Source organism: Anabrus simplex, chromosome 5 (genome assembly GCF_040414725.1).
Source record: "Anabrus simplex isolate iqAnaSimp1 chromosome 5, ASM4041472v1, whole genome shotgun sequence".
Lineage (NCBI taxonomy): Eukaryota > Metazoa > Arthropoda > Insecta > Orthoptera > Tettigoniidae > Anabrus > Anabrus simplex.
Window position 1 is genome coordinate 186,788,618 of NC_090269.1, and position 25,357 is coordinate 186,813,974.

Consider the following 25,357-nt stretch of genomic DNA (forward strand, 5'->3'; position numbering starts at 1 on the left):
GTGGTATTCATAACGAAGAAAGGCAATTTGAAGCTGTCCCTATGAATCAGCTTTGGTCGTGCTGTAGGGTTAGTGAGCTAAGACACTAATGGATTCATCACAGCAGCATAAGAGAGGCAGAGGGGTAATTAGAACATGATTCATTTGCATATTTATTTTGAAGTTAGAGCTAGAGGTAGTCATGTCACATATTTGCTGTAAACAGAGGATTATGGAGCTTCACAGTCCTTTCATCGAGGCTTGGAGAACAATGAAAAGCATAAAATCAACTAAAATCTATAAAGGTGAAAAATGTTTAGCTGATTATGCCCATTTTCTAAAGTTCACTATTACAGTATGGTAGATAGTAAATAATCTGTGATCTTACTCCTCCAAACACCATTGGTAAGGTATGCCCCATATTCTTATAAAACAAACTTTGCCATAATTATCACACAAAATCTTTAAACAGAAGCCTGGCAAACCTTTTACCTTATTATGGACTAAAATTGAAATGATAAGTCATATTTCAATATGTTGTTATTTTTACTAAGACATTCTGCACCGTCTTTTTCAGTGTATAAACTTCCATGTTCCACACACCTATTACAACAATTTTTCTTTCCACACACACTGCATATAAATGCACTTTATTTCTTGTTACAGTATATTAAACTAAAAAAAAAGAAAAAGAGGTAAAGCTGCAAGACTTTTAATACACATTTATATGACTCAGTTTTCATATTTCATAATTTCCATCACAATAAGTCTGCACAACAATCAGTTCATTGTTAATACTTTTTCCTCCATATAATATACACACATCCTCATTGATAATTATAATTATTATATCACCATACCTCATCGTCTTATGCTCGAGATATGTTCATTAATTGCAATTGTTTCATCTGAAATTATTCTTAGTCACCTTCAAAGGGTGTTGTTGAATTCTCTCTGAAAGGCATTTCATCACACAGGCAGGGTTATGGCAGTGACAAACTAGGAAGTAGTTGCCCTGTTCCAAAAATTTATTTGTAATGCCTCGTAGGATATACCCAAGCACACAACAGTTTTGAAATGGGCACATCTTAGTCCATTCCTCACAACTTTTTTTTTTTTTTTTTTATTTATTTTTTTTTTTTTAAGTATAGCTTTACATAGAAGAACAGTCATGAATATATATATTTTAATCAGAGGGCTTAGGGCAATAAGACTGTATGTATACTAGGTCTTCATCCATGGTTATCATTACCTATTCTCAAATCGTGGTGGTCTCCTGAAGTAGCTTAGGGGACATAAAACACATGCACTTTATGTTAATGCATATATACAGTATATTACACTCTCATAAATTTAATTGTAGCAAAATTATACACAAAATAAAGACAGCCTTCAGAAATGACATGAACCCAAACATATACCAATTAGATGGCTTGACTTCTGACGAAACAAATTTCAATGAAAAATTTACTTTAAAACACAAGTCTTCAAAAAAACCATCAAGGTAATAATCTGGGATAAAGAAAAACAGCATAATTTACAAGCTTCAAAGAGGATTGGGGCTTTTTCTTGTAGACAACTGTTCATCAAATGTTACAATATGCTACTTTAGATGATCTAACTTAGAACAACATAGTACCCAGTTGTCAAAAATTTGTCATGGACCACAACGTACGGTATACTAGGAAATCTAATTTTGAACATTCCAGCAAAGGAATTGATAATTTGCCCTAGATTACACAAATCAACTAATGGTTGTAATACTCAAAACCTGACACTGCTGATGGACAAAGAATGTGTAAAGTAAATATTACAGGAGTATTTATTTTCAGGCAAATTAAGGAGTATAATCAAACTTTCTACCCCCAGGTACCAATATTATAAACAGAAAGAACAGGATACAATGGATCCAGCACCACAAGGCAGCATTCATATACAAATGACACATACACCAGTCTATGCTGCTCGTTTCCATCTGCTAATAACAGTATGAACTGTTAATTTTGGTAGTTCATATGATTACAGGTCTCTTACAGAGGCCTAGTATTTTTGAGTTTTAGACCTCCTAATCTGTTTCTCTATTAATTACAATTTCACATGATGTTCTTCATAAGAACATAAGTTAACTTTCAATGCAATCAGTACTTTAAAAAATGCGAAGGGTTCGGCCTAAGGGTTAATGACCTAACTTCTTGCCAGCATATAAAAATCCAAGAACACAGTAAGAGTCCACACAGCCAAATTTGTTTTCTCAGTACTCTAGTCCATCTGTGGCTGTGTGATTTGCTAATTATAATGATTCGTCAAGTATTAATGTGCAAGTCATACTGGTACAACACATCAGGACTCGTTTGACAGATGAGAATATTATTTGATTACAGTAGAACCTCGATAATTATAAATCGGTTAATTCAAAATCCCGCCTAATTTAAAAAAGCTCTTGCTCCTGGAAACATGAGGTGCTGTTTTCCATATTATTTAAATGGTTTAATTCGAAATACGAATAATTTGTAATTTTAAAAAAATGTCGTCCCATTACTGAAATTCAGACTTTTAACAAAACTGCCTTTATATTAAAAAATTCTTTACAGAGTAATTTGAATTCAAAATTTATCCTCTTTATGCTACAATGGTTTGGCCATGTCAAACGATTGGACGATGAAAGGACAGCAAAACAAAGGCTACACACAGTCGTGGCCGGAAAACGAACGGTAGGAAGACCTAAGAAGAGATGGCTGGACCAAGTGAAAGAGGACATAGGAACAAGAGGAGTCAGCTGGGATGTCATCTTGAGAGAAGACTGGTACATGGACAGACAGAAGTGGAGAGTGCTCGTAAAACACACCCGGGCAACTGGAGTGGAAAACTGATGATGATGATGATGATATGATAGAATGCATCTTTCAGGACATGCAGGGGTAGCTTTCTGCACTTTCACTCACTTCGGTGCATCTATAGTGTGCTTCATACATAAAAATTTTGAGTGACATTGTAATTCTTTTGTATTCAGCATTTGAAGGAACACCACAATATCACGTAGCAGGCAGTGTGCAGAGAAATAAAATCCGCTAACACTGGCGATGCCGACAGTTGGTAAAAAAAAAAAAAGTGTGGCTCATATAATCAATTTGTACGCACCGAACAATGTCAGTGCCGACGAAACTGCATTGTTTTCTTAATGCCGAGCCCAAACGGACTTATGGTTTTAGAGAAGAGAAGTACCAGCTGGGAAATCGTACAAGGCTGGGGGTCATCGAATGGAAACGAGAGCCTTCCTCCCTTCATCATAGGAAACATCGATAAGCCATGATGTTTTAAGGGTGACGGACAATTTTCGTGCAAGTACAAGGCATCTAAAAAATGCAAACAGTACAGTAAACCTAAGAATAAAGCCTTTGTACAGGGGATCCAGCATAATTTGTCTTCTTTGAAATGTGTGTTTCTTTTCATTTCGTTACGTGAGGTTATATTTGCCAGTGATTTATCCAAGTGCATTATTTGAATAACATGAATGCTCCTTGTTGGATACATTTCGGAAATAGTTTTTCCATGGCATTTGAAGGGTTTAAACTGTGAATGCATTAATGGGTCTTAGAATACTACGTGACGCAGCAAGGGCATTTCTGAATTACGACAGAAGTGGGAAATCATACAAGGATAGTCACTGTACTGTGATGTAATGCAGAAGAGAGCGAGACTTTCTCCCCTCGTCATAGGAAAGTTTGATAAGCCACAATGTTTTAAGGGCATTGGGTACTTTCCGTGCAAGTACAGGGCATCTAAAATGCATACGGTACAGTAATCCAATGAATAAAGCACTTGCACAGGGGAGCCAGCATAGATTTCTCCTCGTCTTTGAATCATGCTCCCCCCCCCCCGCTGTGTGAGGTTATGTTTGTCTATTTTTGCTATTTTTTTTTTTTTACGTCGCACCGACACAGATAGGTCTTATGGCGACGATGGGAGAGGAAAGGTCTAGGAGTGGGAAGGAAGCGGCCGTGGCCTTAATTAAGGTACAGCCCCAGCATTTGCCTGGTATGAAAATGGGAAACCACGGAAAACCATCTGCAGGGCTGCCGACAGTGGGGTTCGAACCTACTATCTCCCGAATACTGGATACTGGCCGCACTTAAGCGACTGCAGCTATCGAGCTCGGTGTTATGTTTGTCAGCGAGTTATCCAAGTGCATTATTTGAATACTGTATCTGCACCTTGCTGGATACATTTTGGAAATAGTATCTTCTATGACATTTGAAGGCTTTAAACTGTCAATCAAAGTTAATTATGCAGTAACAGGTCTTAGAATATTTCGTGACGCGGCAAGGGTTGGCAATTCTGAATTAGAGTTGGCGGTTAATTCAAAATCACGTAATTCAAAGTCTGATTTTTTCATCCCAACGACTTTGAATCAACAAGGTTTTACTGTATTATTTTCACTACAGGTAGATATTACAGCTTGTCCAAAAATGTATAAAAGGGATTTTTTTTAAATGGCTAGTTGCTTTACTGCACTAAACCTTTCAGTCTAATAAGATACAAAATTGATAGTAAGGCAACTGGATAATTTAGATTTCTATCATTACCAATAAAGACCATTAAATACCTCATTATGTTATATTATGAACATACAAAGATTTAATTAACAGTCAGAAGTGTATAATTAAATAATACAATGAATAAAAATGTGTAAGTTAGGTAGTAACTTCTCTACAAAATAATTTTGGAATGATGTGAATAGAGTACCCTCAAAAAATTTCCACAGACATAACTCTGCATAGAAGCAATCAAGGCAAGTTGGTGGAAATATATCACTAGACCTTTAAATCCCAATAATCAAGTAAAGGAGAAGTCTGCTATAGCAAGTACGGGATATGAGAACTCTGTTATAACGTCAGCTTTTTTTTTCTTTCCCTTTAAAATTCCTAAACTGTGTATTATCCTTCAGTTACAGCCAGAGCTCTATCACTGACACATCAGTTATTACGAGCGATTAAGCATGCATGATTTTTTCCATTGCCAATATTTATGCACATGGCCATTATATTGCATGCGATCGATCCTCTTTGGTATCGTTTCCGCGCTATATCCAACAGCGAGCTCTCTCGTCGACATTCGAAGGTGATGTCGGAATCGATTAGTTATACCCGTCAACTGCTGTTCTGTAAAGAAAAAATTTAATGAATGTTTTCGTAATAAATGGGTAAATAACGTATCCGATAGCAGTTGTTAACTCGTTAAAAATAAAGACTGAAGTAAACAATCGCTTAATTTTAATGCTAAATACTGCAATTTAGTAAGAATGGGATACACCTCAAGATATGGCAGAGTGCATCATTTATTTCAGAGGTTAGTTTATATTTTCTCGCATCTGGTTACATTTTGGAAAGGCTATTATCATGTAAATTTATAGCGAGAAGGTTATCATTTCTCTACTGGTGCTTGAAATATGTTTTTATGATACATACAGTACGGTTAAGATAGGTTAGGTGACGCTGTTTCAATGAAAACTGAAACATTTGCTACAAAATGCGATCAGTCATCTTCGGAGCGGTATCGTTTTATCGCTATGTGCATTTGCGAGCTCTCTCGTCGACATTCGAAGGCGATGATGGAGTCGATTAGTAATATCTGTCAACTGCCGTTCTGTAAAGAAAATCGGAAATGTAAGAGGTGAAGATGTTTTTGTAATAAATACGTAAAGAACGTGGTCGATAGCAGTAGTTAAATAGTTAGAAATAAAGGCTAAGTAAAAGATCGCTTCATTTTAATACTCTACACTGGGATTAAGTAAGAATGCGATACACCTCAAGATATGGTAGAGCGCATCACTGATTTCAAGGTTAGATTATATTTTCTCGCGTCTGGCTACATCTCGGAAAGGGTATTCCCATGTAAAGTTATAGCGAGAACGTTATCATTTCTCTGGAATATGTTTTCATGGTACATAATAGTACGGTTAATTTAGGTTAGGCGATGCTGTTTGAATAGAAAACTGAAACATTTGCCACAAATCAATCATCAAACCGTATTGTTTTCTCGCTACGTACACTTGCGAGCTCTTTTGTCGACATTCGGAGTCAATTAGTTATACCCGTCGACTGCTGTTCTCTAAAAGAAAATTCAAAATGGAACAGGATAAAAGTTTTTGTAATAACTTGTTAGAAATAAAGGCTGAAGTAAACGATCGTTTAATTTTATATTATATACTGAAATTAAGTAAGAGTCTAGTTAAATTTCGGAAAAACTATTTCCATATAAATTTGTAGCGAGATTATCATTTCTCTACATGCGCTTGAAATATGTTTTCATGATACATATACGGTTAGGGTAGGTGACTGTTTGAAGAAGAAAACTGAAACATTTGCCACAGAGACCTCTGGAGTGATACTATAATTTTTTTCACAATTAGACCACAACCCTGCCATGTGGGAAATCATAAAACCATTTGCTCTGCTGAACCAGAAATAAACTGTCCACATTTGGCACTACGAGATCTCATGTTATACACACCAACACAATTTATCTTACAAGTATTAGATGTTATATGCAACTTTTCCCCACAGAAAACAATGAGAATGTCCAAACATAATCGGATAATTTATTTTTTCAGTAAATTACAAAACAAAATTTTACCTAACTAAAACTTCGGGGAGTCCTACAAAATAATCACATCGTAAAATATATCTCAAAGACAGCATTTCTGTAAAAATGGTGTAAATATGTATACAATAAAACCATCAACAGACAAAAAGCTCTGCGTGAATACGTATGGTTAGGAACCCTTCTGATGCTCTTTGATCAGCCCCTTCCAAAATCCCTCATAGGATCATGTTTCATTTACACTCACATTAATGCCCTATGGAACAACTCTATATACATACAAAAGGGCAAAAATGAGCATTAAGTAAGATGATTCAACATTAATTCTGATAAAGACTTAAAATCACATTCTTTATAAAGCAAGAGAAGCTAACTAAACACAGGTTGGAAATATTAACTACTAAGCAAAATAAATAAAAATCCTAAAGGGATAGATAAGAATAAAGTTAAAATAAAAATGCAAATTGCAACGCCTTCCCTACCACTAACGAAATCCAGCTCAGATCCAACAGCACACTAATATGTACATATGGAATAAGGTATGGGGGGTTTTGGAAAGCAGCAACTTCAAGAGCCTTACGAATCCCTGATTCCATTCCGAAGAAAGATAAAAGTTAAATTCTGTTCTAATCCTCTATGAAGACAATGTTCTGTTCAGCTCTGGTCTTGACTGAGTGCACCATACTTGTTGCCTAAACTGAGCTTCGGACCACCTCCACCAACTTTCGCCGAGTCAGCATACCGGCTTGAGTGGGATTTACTGTTGCGTACTTCTTCGAACGTTCCTTCATCACGTCTCCTGCAGGCAGTTAAGACAGTATATTATTTTACAGATCCAGAAGTACACATAACGATCAGTCTTCAACAGCATCATCCATAAAATGAGCTAAAAACAAAATATAACAATCTTACCTTCTACCCCATGCTCCAGAATTTGGATCCAAGCCTTTAGACGCTGAAAGAGTTGGGAAAAACTCTTCATTGTTGATATCAGGAGCAGCTTTGCTTTTTCCACCACCACGAGGACCTACACATATTGAAACAATATTTTACACCAATCAACAACATGTACTGGCATTACGTAGTTATAGTATTTAACACAAAAGCAGAGAGTTTGTCATGCGTAATAGATCAAGATGGAAATTATTCATTTTATCATATGAACAGGTGTGTAATTTTATTTCAGTGCTTAAAATGGTTTGATTTCAGTGAATATTTTGTGGGAGGGGGAGGGAGGGGGGAAGCAGCAATAATGTGCATACTTTGCAACCTGAAAGAAAAAAAAGAATTATCTATAGCATATCCAGGATATAAGCAGTTAGGTGCAAGCATCTTGATAGAAACCCACGAGCCAAGCAGAGGCAGCCGAAGGTATATGCACATCAGAGAGGTATAAGTCAGGATCCACTGCAGTGAAATTTGTATTTAAAATATTTAAAAATAAAACTTACAAAATTAAGTTCAAGTTTATTAAAAGAATTCTGTTATTGAAACTAAAACTTTTCAGTAGGTTTCAAAGAGCTAATCATGAATATCAATTACATGCTTACATGTTTTTATCTATACAAAGGCTAAGAAAGGTTGTGTTGCTTCTGCAAGATGAAGATACCCTACGATAATATGAAAGGTCTTTGTATGCAGAAAATGCTCTTTCACTGTAGACATTTGCCACTTAAAACCACGCAAGCTGCAAGAAAGACTTCAAAAACATCTATGGTGAACTTCAAGCATATCCATCGAATACTGAACAAGCAATCACTATTACCTATTCCTCCAACAAATATTTTCACAAGCTTTTGAAGTGCCTGATATCTGATTAAACATTCTAGTTTAGAAGACGATCTAGTTCCGGGATGCTTTCAACTTTCCCTGGCAGACTAGTCAGCAGTGTAGCCAAGACAAGAAATAATGTAGGAAAGCTCTGCAATGATTCTAAACAGTTCACCAGCAGAGTCGTTCATTGCCTGCTGTTACTTATAGTAGCAGGAACAATGTGACAGAATCACAACACACTTTGTCCATCAAGCTTGGAGTACAATTTATGAACTAGTAGATAGGATACTCCATCCAAATTGGTGATCAGATCTACAACAGAAGAACAGTGTTCTCTGGCAAATGTAGCTTCAAACTGTACGGGCTTCAGCTTTCCAGTGACCGAGCTCGATAGCTGCAGTTGCTTAAGTGTGGCCAGTATCCAATATTCGCGAGATAGTAGGTTCGAACCCCACTGTCGGCAGCCCTGAAGATGGTTTTCCATGGTTCCCCATTTTCACACCAGGGGCAAATGCTGTACCTTAATTAAAGCCACGGCCGCTTCCTTCCCACTCCTAGCTCTTCCCTGTCCCATCGTCGCCATAAGACCTATCTGTGTCAGTGCGACGTAAAGCAACAAAAAAGGCTTTCCAGTGGTTAGGTCACTAAAAGTGCTGCAGAATCAAATTTATAATCTAACAGCTTTTTGAAATACCAATGACATCCTCTGAATATGTACAGAAGTAATAATAATTAATGTTATTTGTTTTATGTCCCACTAACTACTCTTTAACGGTTTTTGGAGACGCCGAGGTGCCGGAATTTAGTCCCACAGGAGTTCTTTTACGTGCCAGTAAATCTACTGACACGAGGCTGACGTATTTGAGCACCTTCAAATACCACCGGACTGAGCCAGGATCGAACCTGCCAAGTTGGGGTCAGAAGGCCAGCGCCTTAACAGTCTGAGCCACTCAGCCCGACAGTGTACAGAAGTGATATTATACAAGAGACCTAGCATGTGATTACCAGCAAAGGAAACTATTTTTTTTAGATTTTCATTTTTTTGGGTACTACAGGGACATTATTTTATCCATTCGGGGTATTCTCACTCATCCGGTCACCTGCGCTGTGAGCCTGTCTCCCAGCAAGCAATTTGCTGTTATGTGCTTCTCGGCACCACAAACTCCCCTCCTATGCAGTCTGCTTAGAACTTTATCACCGTAAGGTTCAGTTTAGTCAAATGTTCTTGTGTTTAGTGCTCAGTGTTGTTACGTCATTTTCATTGCGCAAGCACGTGTATATACATAATACCTGCATAAAGTACACAAACTCTTGTGCGACAACATGCGCTAGCTGCATTACGGCAAAGCGCTTGGCGGCTAGCAGCACAGGCGGCCGGGCGAGTGGGAATCCCCCGAAAAGATAAAATAATGTCCCTGTACTTCTCTTAATATTGAAAATAACCATGTTTATGCTTTCCTGCGTTCATGTCAATGCTTTTGTGTGTAGAGGAATGCATTTTTTGGTTTGAAAGAAATAGTCATTAAGACCTTTAAGCTCAATGGCATTTATTTCAGCAAGCCCATCCAGCTTATAGGCCCTACATTGAACTATTTGGAAGAGAGTAATATTTTCATGCATATTATCAATAAACAGGTAACAGATAGGGACCCTCTTAGAAGCAGCCCTGCCTATGTGAGTCCCAGAGCATCCTGACCCAGTGTGCAACATCTGGGAAAGGGGTCCCAGCTCAGGGTAACGAGTGAAGATCTCACGGCAGCAAAAGCGGGGAATATGATTCGGTATGGTGGAGCTGGCGGAGGAGGCAACCCATTCCTCTGGGGTAGTACAGATGGAACCCACTGCCTTGTGGGATAAGGAGGGATCCTTAAAGGCTAAGGGAGTAAACAACAAAAGAAAATCCTCAATTACGTTAGGCCTAGAAGGCCAGTAAAAGAGCTTATTTGTAGTTGCTTTCAAAACACACAAGAGCCTCGAAACACATTTATCAACTAAATTAAGACTTCAGCATAAGCAGACTCGTGTCAGGGATGATGGTTTATGGCCTGACGATAGACAGGGTATTGCAAAAATCCCGCAGGAGATTAACACGGATTGGGACCATCAACTTACTCAGTTTCACAGGAAAATGTGAAGAACTAGTGGACCTCATGGAAAGGAGGAAATGATACTGGGGCTGAGTGAAGCCAAATGGAGAGGGAAAGGAATGAAGAAATTAAGAAAACAGTATACACTGTATAGGCATGGAAATGACAAAGATATGAGAAATGGTACTGGTTTCATCACGAGTAAAGATCTGGAAGGTGTTGCTGACATTCAGTACGTTAGTGAGAGAATAATAAAGGTGACTGTGCATTTAGGGCAAGAAAATGCCAACTTTGGTACAGGTGTATGCACTTCAAACTGGATGTTGTCAAAAGGATAAGAACCAGTTTCTTGATGAGCTGGAAAAAGTTATTAGTAAAGAGAGAGTAATCACTATAGGAGATCTGAATGAACACATTGGGGCAGATAGAACAGGATATCAGAACATAATGGGACCTCATGGATATGATGGACGAAATATAGAAGGTGAACATCTCCTTAACTTCTGTATGAGGAATGGTTTGGTGGTGAAAAATAGTTGGTTCAAGAAGAGACAGAGCCATAAGATAACGTGATGCAGTTGGGATGGACTACAAAAGACTGTAATTGATTATGTCATCTCGGATGAAGAAAGGAGCAGAATGGTAACAGATGTCAGAGTAATACCCAGTGAAAGCCTAGACAGTGACCACCGTCTATTAGTAGCAGACCTGAGAAACTTCTATGTGCCAAAAGTATACAACAGGAAAATGCCAAACATCAAGGTATGGGAACTCCAGGAAACGGATAAGAGAACTGACTATCAGAACTGGATAAAAACCCTGTTACCAAGAGATGAAAGGAAAAATGGAGACGCAGAATGGACCAGACTAAGGGACACATTGGTTAAGGAAGCAACTACAGTTTCTGGAAAGAAAAGTATGAAAACAAGGGAGAAGGAAACACACCTTGGTGGAATGAAAGAGTGAGAGCAGCAATCAGGGAAAGAAATCTCTTGCAAAAAGAAAGGGATCGGGAGAAAAATAAACCAGATCTTACTAGAGACGAGGCGAAGATCAGAAACCTCAAACAATTATACCGAAACAAGAAACTGGACATTAAAAGAACAGTTACACAAGAAAAGATCAAGGCATGGAATATATTCACTCAGAAAATGGAGGAAGACAGCAGAGGCAATAAGAAACTACTGTGTAGTGTTATCAGAGGTAAAAGGAAACCAATAAATACCATAAAGGCACTTGAAGATGAAAATGGAAATCTGGTTAGGACAGAAAGTGACATGAGAGAAGTCCAGAAGAACCATTTCGACCACCTACTGAATAGACCAGTTCAAGAACAAAATACAGAACCGGAAATCCAAGCCTACAATGAAGAACCTCTGATCACCCGGACAGAAACTGAAACAGCCTTAAAATCTATGCCTAAAGGAAAATCTTCAGGTGCAGATGAAGTGAATGCGGACATGATAAAGGCAGCAGGCATCCAGGGGATACAATGGCTCCATAGAGTACTAAATGCCATATGGACAGACAACAAAATACCTTCAGATTGGAGCAGGGGTGTTATAATTCCCCTGTTTAAGAAAGGCAGCAGACGGAAACCCACCAACTATAGAGGAATAATACTGCTGTCTCATGGGCTAAAAATTCCAAAGAAGATCACAGATAAGAGATTGAGAATCATCACTGAACCACAGTTAGAAGAGGAGCAATAAGGATTCAGAAGTAACAGATCAACAATGGATCTAATTTTTAGTATCTGCATGCTGATGGAAAAGTATTGGGAGAAAGGCAAGAACCTCGTTCGGCCCCGTAGTGCAGGAGACAATGCATCCGCCTGTCACCCGGCGGCCCCGGGTTCGATTCCCAGCCGGACCAGGGGCTCTTTTTTATTGTAAATATACCTGGCCTGGGGACTGGGTGTTTGTGTCGTCCTTAACGTTCCTTTCCTCAAATTGAATACTGTACACTTCCACCATTTACAAAATACACGCAGGTTCCTCACATATGGTGCAACAAAATATCTTTCTATGTCGACAAATAGCATGAAAAAAAAAAAGGGCAAGAACCTGGTCATTGTATTCCTGGATATGGAAAAGGCCTATGATAGTGTTATAAGAGGTAAGATCTGGGAGTGCCTGAGGAAAAGAAATGTGCCTGAAGGACTGGTAAGAAAAATTCAGATGTTGTACAAAGACTATACTAGCTGTGTACAAATTGGGGAAGATCGATCATCGTGGTTTGAGACCAACAGTGGAGTTCAACAAGGAAGTGCACTGTCCCCACTACTGTTCATCAATGTTATGGACATTATAATGAAGAACGTCAAGGAAAAGTTAGGTGAACTGAATGCAGTGGCCTTTGCTGATGATATCATGATTTGGGGTGAAACAGAAGGGGAAGTACAGACCAGACTCAGCGTATGGAAATCCTAGTTCCAGGAATATAACCTCAACATCAGCGAGACCAAGACAGTGGTGATGGCAGTCAACAGAGAAGGGCGTCCAGCAAGTGTAAAACTAGGAGACCACCATCTAGAGTGTGTGGATAGTTTTCCTAAGTGTAATCTCCAGTGATAATTTGGTCAGAAAGAAAATTACACAGTGCAAAAGGGATCAGATTTCTACTAACAAGTAAGAACACTTTTATGGGATGACATAATTCCAAAACCAGGCAAAGTGATGATGTTTAACAGCTATTTCATACCAATATTGATTGACCTATGGTACTGAAGCATGCAATCTCACAAAGAGAGATTCATCAAGGCTGCAAGCATCACAGATGAAATTTCTTTGATCCACCATACAGAAGACCAAGATGGACAAGTTAAGAAATGAGGAGGTGAGGAAAGAAGCCGGAATAAAGACATCCCTATTAGACCGAATCAGCACTTCCAGATTACAGTGGTACGGGCATGTGATGAGGATGGAGCCTACAAGAACAGCCAGTATAAATTTGGAAAGACAGGTGGAGGGGAAAATACCTGCAGGAAGACCTAAAACCCGATGGATGGACATGATCAAGGTTGATCTAGTTACCAAAGGATGGACAGTGGATGATGTTCTGCATGAGAAGTTGTATATGGACAGGAAGAAGTGGAAGAGTACCCGGGAAACATGAACTGTACGACGATGATGATATTGTGCCATGAAAAACTTTTAGTCTCCCCTGCCATAGTTTGTTTTGTTTCCATGTGCCTTATTATGCTTGCAAGCTGTCTTGTGTACTGTGAACTTGTTGGATGTATTTTAAATGTATTCTTAATTTGCTATGGGTGACCCCTTAAAATAATAAATTATTGCCCTTGTTCCCCGCATGGCTTCAGAGAAAATGAGAATGTTCTCGCTCTGAAACGTCTCCCTTCGGATCGAGGTCTCCCTCTCTTCGCTTCACGCCCCTTCCCCTTCCTCCTTGCCCCTCTGGGGGAGTTGCGTCAGACTGGACCTTGGCCGCTACTTGCGGTGGTCACGTTGCCTGCTGGCACTTGAGCTGTGCGCTCCCTTGCAGGGCTCTTCCGTGGCCCTTCGTTCCCGGTCACTTAGCGTGAAGGTAAGAGAGTGGGATTTCGTTTCTTTATCTTGGAATGTTAGCATACGGAATGGACCTGAGGTATTAGAAAACATTTATTATGAACATGTATCCATAGTAAACTTGTTTTAGCTTCTCTTTTGAGAGCTCTAAGGGTGTAGACCCATTGGTGGTTAGAAATGGGTCGTATTCTCATTTGCAATGGTGTGTTCCCCTTCAGGGAAGTGCCTCTACTATGGGCGATCTGAACCCCCGTATGTTGAGGAATAAGCTATTGCTATCTCGGGCAAGTACTGGAAGGTTGTACCTAGCGTTGTATTTTGACGGTGCTGTTAATTAGTTGGGGGCTTTTCTGAACATGCCTTTGAGAATTGGTTCTGAAATACAGAGGCTATTAACTAGCCCCGTGTAATTCAGGTTTCCCCTGGGATTAAATCTGTTGTGTGTTCTCCCTTCATTTGGAGAGTGTTTTAATCTAAATTGTAATATTTGTTATTATCGGATAGCCTGGTTATGTTCAAGGTGTTCAAAGTAAGAAACTTTTCTCTCACTTGTAAAAGAAAAGGTACCTGTTAATGAGGGCTGGCTCCCTCCTTGTTTTAAGGTGGTTATTATATATTCTCATTCCATTGTATTACTCAAGGTATGGGTGATTCTTATTGTGTTAATAACTTCAAATCTTGTGAAAACGAAGGAAGGAGACTTGTTCTATTCGTAAAATAAAGTTTTGGGCATATTTTTATTAAAGTGCCTTATTATCCAGCCCCTAGGCCTACTGCTTCTTATTATTCCTGCTATTAGACGATATTATCCGGAGCAATTATCAATAAAACCGGCAATTTTTTAAGGTTGAAAATATTGTGATCCTGGGGCAATTTTGGAAATATATATATTGCACAATTTGGGTATTTTTATGAATGGATTTGGATTTTCTATGCGTAATTTTTTAAACCCATTTGAAATATATTGTTAAAACTAAAAACATCACCCCCTACATATGAATTTACTTCAAGAATGCACGAGGTGTTTTCTATTGCATTCCCCAAGTGGATGTGAACACCACACACTGCAATAAGATCTCATCAGCTTAGTATTTCAAATAGAATGAGTTGAAAATGCAACCACTAAGACTTGAATCAGAAAATTCTCCATTCAAAGTTGGGTGTGCTATCCCACTCACCCAGCAAGGTAAATAAATATCTGAGCAAATAAAAACTTCAATGATAATGAGTTCATTATCTGGGTTAATCTAAACTATTATAAAGATATTACAATCTTCCGAGTTTCAGTAGGTAACTGCTGAGAAACCATACTAACATAATTTCATTAAATCAAAGTACTGTAGAGCTATTCCTGTACGTAGAACGATAACCTTTCGTACTACAAATTCAGGGGTGCAATTATGTTATAAATTGAACATAGAAGTACTTTTTGAAAGAATCTATTCAAATGTACTCAATTTACCAGCAATGTCCACCTCCATAATGTAACAGTTAGCATTATTAACTGCAATCCTCATAGGCTCGGGTTCGATTTCTGGTACTGCCAAGTATTTACTACTACAGAAGCACATGAAGACCACCATGACATTGTTCAACCCAGAAGCAACTTAATACTTTGTGGAGAAAAGGCCTAGTATACCGGGTGTCTCACCTCAGACTTGTCAGGTGCCTTTTCTCTTAGTGTTTCAGAAGATATTTTCAATTTAGTTTTTGTAATGTGTACGTAGAGTCAATCCAAACAAGAACTACTGAATCTTGTACACCATGCGATGTCCAGTGTCAACGGAAAACATTGTTTAGGTTCTCACTATAACTAAATGCTGTTTGAAGTGTAATTTTATGTACCCAATTAGCAGCCTCAAATTAGTCTAGTATGATATTCCAATTAAAAATATTTATTGATGGTGATAGCACAGCTTCCCTAGCCACACTGCCTTGAAGTGTGCTGTGCTGTCTTCACAGTACAGTCATATAGAAGCCTCAATCAGCCTCTACTGGAAATACTAACTATTCCTCTACTGCAGTTTTATTACAGATAAGAACGTCCTAACCCTCATTCCAGAGATTTAAGTCAGATTAGCTTCCTGTGGGATTCATGAAGCGTTAATGCAAAAAGTGTGAAATGTTGCTCGGCAGGCAAGAACTCTGCGGTGGGGTGAGGGAAATTTTGTGGGCAATGACTGTTCTTTGGAGAAAACCCCACTAACTTCTGATTTTCAAGATAAGCATCCTGGATTGCACTCTTTAGGCAAACCAGGTGGTCAGTTGTTATCGAGCAGTTCGAAAGCCACATTAGTACTCTGACAGCAATCCTCTTTACTCTGGATATCACACAAGTCATCTCTTCACCATCTTGTCAAACATCTTATACAGACAATGCATAACACAAATAAGTCAGTGCTTCCTGCATACTTTGTCAGGCTTGAGGAGAATTATCATTCCCTCTTGCCACTGAGACAGAATCTCCCTCCAATCTCATTTGGTTGAACACTCTTAGGGAATCTGGTTGTGAACATTATCTGACCCAGAAGTCACGTCCTTGCAAAGTGCCAAGGTGCCTCCGTAAAGGGCATGTTATAATTGTCTGAACCACAAGTAGTAAAACAAAGATGGAGGCATTCTGAATTCCACAACCCGACTGATCTTCTAAGTGATTTACATGATTAGCGACCAAGGCTAGATTAGTGATTATACTGCCTGCAATGGAAATTCCCGGTACAATGGAAGCTCCTTGTGTCCCCAAAATGCATCGGAGTTTAGTCCGCACTTCAGACAACTGTGTTATGTGCGACCTCATGGACGATGCATACCTTTCCCATGTAGCTTTCTTATTCTGCCAAATATAACTTGCACCTTAGTGTAAAGTTTCTTTAATGTTACCCAACTGGCCACAATGAGCTGACTTCCATAGAGTCTGTGAACGCGATGTTGATCTTTTATTTCATCATTCCACCGGGGAACGACTTTACGCCGAGAACCCAGACAAGAATGGAATTGACTCCTCAGCAGCAGCCAAAATTATTGGTAAGATATGCGGTATATCACATCACCCATGCTCCGTCTCTTAAAAGATAGGTAGTGATGTTAACTTTGGCCAATCAGTGTTTCAGAATCTACCAAGGTGCTGCCTCGATGGACATCTGTTTCAACAAAGAATAGGAAAATTTTCAATGTAAGAAACTTCATAATTTTTCTATATTGACTAACAAAACTGTTGTACAGGATTTTTTTTTTTAAAGAGACTTTTCCACTTTCCAATAATAAAATATTTCAATTTTGTACTCTAAAAAATTGAAAATTTTTGCCATGATTAAAAACCAGTACATGTTTTGGCTCTTACTGAACTTTCTTCAACTGTAAAAAAAAAATTAAAAATTATGTAATACGTAATAACACACAATCACAATTCAATGAACAAGTGTTCTTATAAAAACATCATAGTTCATAAAAGACTGACAAAAGCAAGCTTTTTGGTTGTTAAAAAGTTCATAAATTAACATTTTCTTGACGAGCTGAAAGGATGCTGCTGAATCAACTAAAATGTATTAAATGTTGTGGAGGAAGAATGGATTTGTTAAAACATCAATCACCATGTAGCTGTGATGGACAACGTCAAAATGGAACAGAATGAATGCTATCAAGTTGAATCTTTTAGGTCATTTAAGCGTTAATGACTCTTTGGCAGTTGAATATTACCGTATTTTATCGCATCGTTTATTGTCACTTTAAAAAAATCTGATTTTAAAATTTCATCGCATAATCGTCACATGTTTGAATTGTGTTCCTCAATGCACTTAAAGGTAAACAGAACTGCAATGTAAATTGGATACGAAAATACAATTTAAATACATGAATGGGAGTTTAGCAACACAGTCAAGTTTGCGAGATGTCGGTACAACTTCGCCGAATATATTGACATTGACAATGCGGAGACTACTTCGGAGGACTGGGATCCTGCCACGTTGATCAACTGTGATCACATGATGTCGTACGGCGAAGCTGCCGCTCCAGCTCACAAACACACATATAGAACAGTTTGCATTCTTTTAGCCTGTCTTTTAATTTCCACCAGTTACACACCAACTTTTCATTCGTGGAAAATTTTCTTTCCTCAGCTCTGTTTCCATACTGTTCAGCGGAAGACAATTAAGTTTAGCTTGAAGACCACAGAATGGTTTCTGTAATTACCCATGACCACAAATAAATGTTTCACACATTAATGTATTGCCATGTAAATTACTGCCAGGAACTGTTCAATATTACCGACATGAAATGGTACAAACCTACATCATAACCCCAGGACATGGAAACACCCACTTCAGGTGAACTACAAAAATTGCAAGCAGGGGTGTACCTACTCGTAAATTTCCCGATACTGGAGTGTTCGACTATGTATTATAGCAGACTACAAGAATGTGACCCACAGCAGCTGATTACATGGCAGTGTTAATGAAAAAGGGACACAATCATTTTGACGTTACCAGTGATAAGAACAAATATTAACTTCTTGTTTGTGAACGAGATTCTCAAGAGACTCATTTTGTCACCATTTACCTGCACGTACCTGCACCAATGCAACCCTGGTTGCAAGGCTTGGAAAGCCGTACTAGTAGACAGGATTTCCTGGCGACGTTGCCGAAAAGCACTACTTTACAGCCTTACGTATTTCAAATGAGCGCTCATAACATCACTGGTGAATAAATTTTACATTCTCTTGCGACCATGTCAAACTACAAATCTTGCTGCTTTTCTATGGACTTTTTTTCCAGTTCTCGAATCAAGTAATCCTGATGAGGGTCCCATACACTGGAACCATACCCTAATTGCCATGTGTCATACATATACTCATGTTATTTATATGTTTGATTTGGACTATTTTAATTATTTCGTTTTAAATACGCGAATATTACATGCACCTTACACTTTTATCAATAAATTATTTTTGTGAGTAATGCTAACATTTGGTATTTAAAATTCTTGTAATGGTCGCACTCTGCAATTTTTTTAAAGAAAATTTTGTTATAAAAAAGTAAGACAATTATGCGATGAAATATGGTACATTCAATTTAAAGTTAGTAAACTACACTGAGTAGCCAAAAGTCATGGGAAGACACTGAATGTGATGTTGATGAGTTGCTCCCCAGCGAGCCCTCAAAACGGCAGCAATACGGCGAGTCATTGACTCTACAAGATGTTGTAATCATTCTGGAGGGATCTGGATCCATGCATCTTGCACTGCTACCTACAATTGGTCTTGTGTAGTTGGTACAGGGTTCGTGGAGCGTACAGAAGCATAGACAGCATCCCATAAACGCCCAACTGAATTAAGATCAGGGGATCTGGGGGGACCAATCCATGGTCGTAACTTTACTGGAATGCTCCTCCAACCACCTGCGTGCCACCACAGAGCGGTGACATGGAGCATTGTCCTGTTGAAACATGGCGTCTCCATCAGGGTATTGTAGAGCAAGAAAGGGATGCAGATTGTCTGAAAGAATGTCCACATACCGTGCACCTTTCAGCGCTCCTTGCAGCCGGACAATGAAGCTTAACTGCAACCATAGAAATGCCGCCTTGAACAGAATTAAGCCACCTCCCGCCTGCACACAACCTTATTAACACACAGAATCCATAGCTTCTTGGGGCATACACCACACTCTCATGTGCCCATCAGCTCGATACAACTGGAACCAGGCTTCAATGCACCATACCACACGCCACCACTGTTCCATGGTCCATTGCTGATGTTCGCGGACCCATGCACATCGTTGAGTTCTGCATTGAGGTATCAGCAAAGGGACACGAGTTGGACATCGGCTGGTGAAGACTATGGCAGCGGTTTATGCGGGAGGTAACATTCTCTCTGCATATTAAAGATCCACCCTTGACCGTTGACCTCAGAAACCCTAATTCGCGTGTAATCTTTGCAATGCTATGACCCATGCACCGATGATAATCCCACGTTCAAAGTCGGTTAACTCGTGATGTGTTTCCATCTTCACAATACTGTTGTCCGTGACAGACGGCTCAGCTACCCCGCAACTAGCCGCAAAGCTCCTACACAGCACATTTTCTAATGGGACTCCTCTTCCCGTGACCTTTGGCCACTCAGTGTATTTTTAATGTGTTTTCTTCAGATATTTTATCTTGCCCTCATTTTAATGAACATTGTCAATCATTTTATAATATAGTTAATTTATACAGTTGGATTTGACAAAAAAAAAAAAAAAAAAAAAAAGAAAAATAAAATTAGAAAAGTCTCACAATGTTCCTTTTATTGTGCAAGCCTTTTTAAAAAATATTTATTACGGCCAATTTTAACTTGTGTCTTTGAATAATGGATCTCTGGTAATTGTCATCATCAGCTGAATATGTCCCTAACTAGAGGACAAAACATGTACTGAAAAGATTTTATAATATATTCTTCTTGAATATTTAATAATGTAATGTATTGAAAAGGTGGACGACCACTCCTTTAAACAATATAAACAATTATGAATGAAAGATGAACAATGAACACGTGATACGAAATACACACAATAGTAGATACGATATAACAGCTATTGGTTGATTGTAAACTTTGCACTCCTACCTAGCGAATAACACAACATTCTCACATGGGAAGTTGTGCAAAACTTATTGGTTACTTTCAATGAATATCCTGCTTAACCAATTGTGTACATGTATGGAAAATGGCTACCATACTCTGAATAATAAAAATAATTTAACAAGAAAAATAATTATATTATAAAACTGAACAAATTTCAAATATAGTTTGAAAAATAAATTAAATATAACAGGGTTCCCAGCCACAAAGTCAAACTAATTCCTGACATTTCCCTGACAAAAATTTGGCATTTGCACAATTTTTAACAGCCTCCTCCATCCCCATTAGTTGTCCAACACACACCTGCACACAATAATTATTACTCAAATAGGAAATACAACATTTTGAACAGTAAAGTGCATACAATTTAATAATGATCTGCTTGATAATAATAAATGTTAATACGTGTTATTTATACATTAATAATGAAAGTATTACTATTAAAAATACTATTGAACACACAATCTTTGCAATAATGTAAAAAAAAAAAAAAATTCAGCACAACAAAATTACATACAATTTTTTCTGGTTTTTATCTTCAATTCTGGCTACACATTTTTGTGACTGCATTCTCTTAACTTTTTTTTTTCGTCTTCCAACTTTCTTATTTCATCACTTATCCTTCGTTTCTCCGCTATTTTCCTGTCCTCTTGCTTGACCTTCAGGTGTGTCTTCTGCAAGTTATCCTGGTATTTCTGATGAGCACATCTCACCGATAACATTCTATGATTAATTGGTACGTATCTGACACCTCCATAGTACAAAACGGAATTATACACTTGTCTTTGTGCAATAACTGACTCCTCATGCATGTTTTCTACCAACATTGATTTATTTATAGAAAAGCCATTCTCCATTGCAGCATTTCCATTAAGACATAAGATAAAGCTTTATTACCTGCCAAAGTTCACTATACTGTTTGTTTTCTGCTAAAATGTCAGCAAAGAAAATGTCTGAACACATACTATCATCAGATATTGAGATATATTCTTTGAATTTAGTTTCCAAAGCTTCCTCTGATTCACAACACAGAAATGTATTGTGCTTTAACATTTTCAATTATTTTGTTAGTTTCATGCAACACTTCCAAGACATATTCCATTTGGGTCTGACCAAATCTTGGTTGCTGATATATTATATGTGGGTTCAAACTCACAAGACCTTTCACTAAACTATACTTTAAAGGACTCTTATCCAACAGTGTTGTCACAACTGCCACTAACATTTTCTGAAACCCGTGTTTAAAATAGAATCTCTCTCTCTCTGACAATTTTAGTTCTTTAAGTTCCTTTTTCGTACTAAATCCAACATCAACTTTACCTACCTCAATTAAGTTTGTTGGGTCCTGTACATCAAGCAAAATCACACCCCTAATACCAATGGCATTTGCCATTTTACTACGCTTGACAAAGAGATTCATCAAACTTCTTAATAGTTCATTCAGATGGGAGTATAAAAATGGAGCAAGCGGTTTGTTACTTTGAAATCGCCTGAGAAAAGGCTCGCATTCCAAAGAAATGGTTTTGAAAAATGCTAGTTTGCATTTTATTAAGGGTCTTGAATATGTTCTTTAATATTTTTACAGGACTTACTTTCTGGCAACTTAGCATTTGCAACATATGCCTTGATATGGTGAAATACTTCTAAGGCTCGTTCCAGACAAGGAACATCGTACTGTACAATACTTCAGTGTGAACACGGTACTACCAGTCACTGCAGTGAACTAGGCCCGACGAGCTGGTGAGTCTTTGAATAAATAATACATTTTATGCAGGAATAAGTTAAGCTCCTAATTTACAGTCATTAAACCTGTTTCAACAGCTCCATTAATGACATGCAAACCACACACTCCCAGGTTCAATACCTTTTTCCCATCAGAATTTTCTGTCTTCATTTCCACTTCAAGTTTCCTGAGAAAGCTCAAGTTCACATTAGGCCCATCTATCGAGACCTGCAACAAGTTTTTTCTCTGAAGAGGTTGCAGTCCACGATTTCATTTCTGCAGCAGATCTTGGGCAGTAGCACGACCTAGAAAAACACTGTTCCAATATCTAGAAACCACTTTATGAGTGTTGATATAAAAAAATCTGACAATGAGATCCATTTGTCCTTGTTGTGTTACCTTATTGAGTGACTCATCAAGAGAAACTACATAGTCCTCAAGTTTTCAAATCGTTTGTGAATAACTCACTGAAAAGTGGTGCAATACCATGATTAATCACGTAGGAACACTTACTTTCACCAATGGTGAATTTCGATGCAACTGCAATATCTGGGAACATAAGTTTAAATGTATCACGTATATCTGCACATGAACTCCTCTTGTATTTACTAACAACAACTTTTAAAGTCTATAAAATTTCTGCTTTGGCTACTTCATCTTTATTCAAATAAGAAGTAGCACAGTGTACTGACTTTCCCCTTTCTCTCCCTGCCTCAGTCTTTACAGTTTGTCGAGCTAACACATGATTTGACAGCGGCATTATCAAGAGATCCATATCCAATGTAGACAATCCTTGTTTCTGTTGAACTAGCAGCTACACTTCTTAATTTTGTTGAATTAGTGCTAGGTTTGACAAAAAATGACAATAATGGCTGTCTTGATTTAATATTCTGAAGTTGAGTGTGTTTTGGTCCAGTTCTATGTGAATGAATTGCCTGGCACCCCATATTGCTGGAGTTTAAACTTTCTGCACACATTACACTAGGCTTCAAATTTATTGTCCGGTACATCACTGAGTCAATCTACAAACTCTGGATTAAGGGTTGAATCAAGCCATTGATAGTTGAAAGTTGTTTTTCTTGCCATCTTATCTAATGCATAGGCCTAATCTGAAAAAAAGAAAAGCATGTTAATTGTACACAAAAACTATATAAAAGCACAAACACATTTATCTCAGCAATGTAAAGATACCTTGTTGGAAAATAAATATACTTGTACAGCTTGGTAGGGGCAGAGTTGCCACACACTTTTCAGCAACAAACTCGTCTTGTTTTAATGCTGCCATAGCTCGAAACATATACAATTTTAATTTTTTTAAAATAAAATTCAACTTACCTCATCAATTGATCACTTTTCCCCGCTTCAAAGGATTCACAGGTTGCAGTTTGTCATCAGTATGAATTACCTAACACGTAACAAATTTGAGTCAACTTCCCTGACACACACCAATTTTTAAGAGACTTCCCTGACTTTCCCTGATAATTTTTAATTCCTTGACAATCCCTGACTTTCCAGGTCACTGAGAACCCTGTATAAGCAAAGAGGCAAAATTGTAATTTGTTATAATGAAAATTTGAAATTCATTAAAATGTTTTAGCACACATTAAATGGAGAAAAGGGATGGACCTTAAAAATAATTTTGCAAATAGGAACATTTTGCTACACTGGTATTTGTTACAGCAACATTTTGCTGCAATAAGAGGCTGGTCTAGTGGTAAATATACATTGTAGTCTTGACAGGCAAGGAAAAAGTACTGCTACTATTCTAGCTCGGTTCTTAATGGAACCGGTTTGCTGTAGATATCGGATCAAGATACAAACACCACCAGAAGCTCAGTTGGCATTATCCCCATTCTTTTGAGTATAGTCTAAAATTTCTCACACTGTATGATGATCTGGCCGAAGATTTCTTTTTCTTGAATGCAGATTATACCTACCACAAACTCGCTGATTAGCTGACGTAACTCAATAAGATACCTGTCATAATCGTTAACAGTACAGTGTAATGGTGCCAAAGTGTGGATTCTTGCTTGTCTGTGTTAGATTTCAATTGGCAAGCTGCTTTCTAACCTATACATTGCTTCCATCTCCATCTTGAGGATGAAGGTGAACCCTCAATGTCCATCACCTTGTCACCTGACAAGGTTCAGAGAGGTAAAGGGTCCCAGAAGGTCTCAGAGATGTTTTACAGTGGTGGGGAGAATCATATGAGAGAAGCAAACAGTCTTTGGAGCAGATGCTTCAGCTGGCATTGCAAATACCCTCTGGATGGGGGCATGGTTTCTCCTTCATAGGAGAAGTGGGCGAGCAGTTGGGTAAAACTCCGTTCTTTCCCACCTTATTTTCTTGTTCAGGTGAGCTGGAAGGGATATTCCCAGTCCTGGTCAACAAAACCACCTCTACAGGCATAGGAGCGGCTTTTACCGGCCTCTTTGGGACAGAGATTTAGCCCTTATTCACAAGCTAAGTTTCCTTTGCCAGATCAAGCTTTTTTGTGGCCGAAGGTGTGGCAGATCTTACTTTCAGACTTTTATTCTTTGCAGCATTACTCACAGGAGCAACCGCTGCTTTGGGCGCAGCAATCCTCTATGTTGTTTCTGGAAGAAGGGACAAACTCGACAGACCCTGTACAATAATTCTTAAGTCTAATTGTTTTGATGGAGCATTCAAGAAATTAAAATTGCAGCATGCTTCCTGACATGAAATACCATCCAGGGTTTTAATATCCTTCCTGGATCTTCTTCCAATTAGATAGACAGGACAGTTCCCATCTTGAGAGAATGAGGTGTGAACTGCTCTGCAACGAGTTTTTTATTCACAACTTCCATATATAAACTTGTTCAAACGAGATACCATGTGCCCAACCCTTTGGCAGTTATACAGGGTCTTTCACTCGAAGTGGGACCGGCCGGCAGAGCACAGCAGGTAAAAGGGTGAGCTGGTTAGATGAGCACAGGGTAACTCTCTAAGCTTGGGGCTGAGAGAGTGCCCGATCGAATCGCATGTAAATAACAAGCACATACAATAACACATAATCGAAGTAAAATAATTACTCACCTTG

The 25,357-nt window shown here is 38.3% G+C and overlaps 1 protein-coding gene across 1 annotated transcript in view; it reads right to left on the reverse strand.

The window, feature by feature from the left end:
* Window positions 1–501: 501 nt before the first annotated feature.
* The window catches only part of LOC136873896 (protein CDV3 homolog), a 66,734-nt gene continuing 41,878 nt past the window's right edge, over window positions 502–25,357 (reverse strand). Inside the window, exons 4-5 of the mRNA XM_067147223.2 lie at window positions 7,492–7,606; window positions 502–7,378 (exon numbers count right to left, since the gene is read on the reverse strand). Of these exons, the coding sequence (XP_067003324.1) occupies window positions 7,234–7,378; window positions 7,492–7,606 (260 nt within the window). The 3' untranslated portion in view covers window positions 502–7,233. The remainder of the gene's footprint in view (window positions 7,379–7,491; window positions 7,607–25,357) is intronic.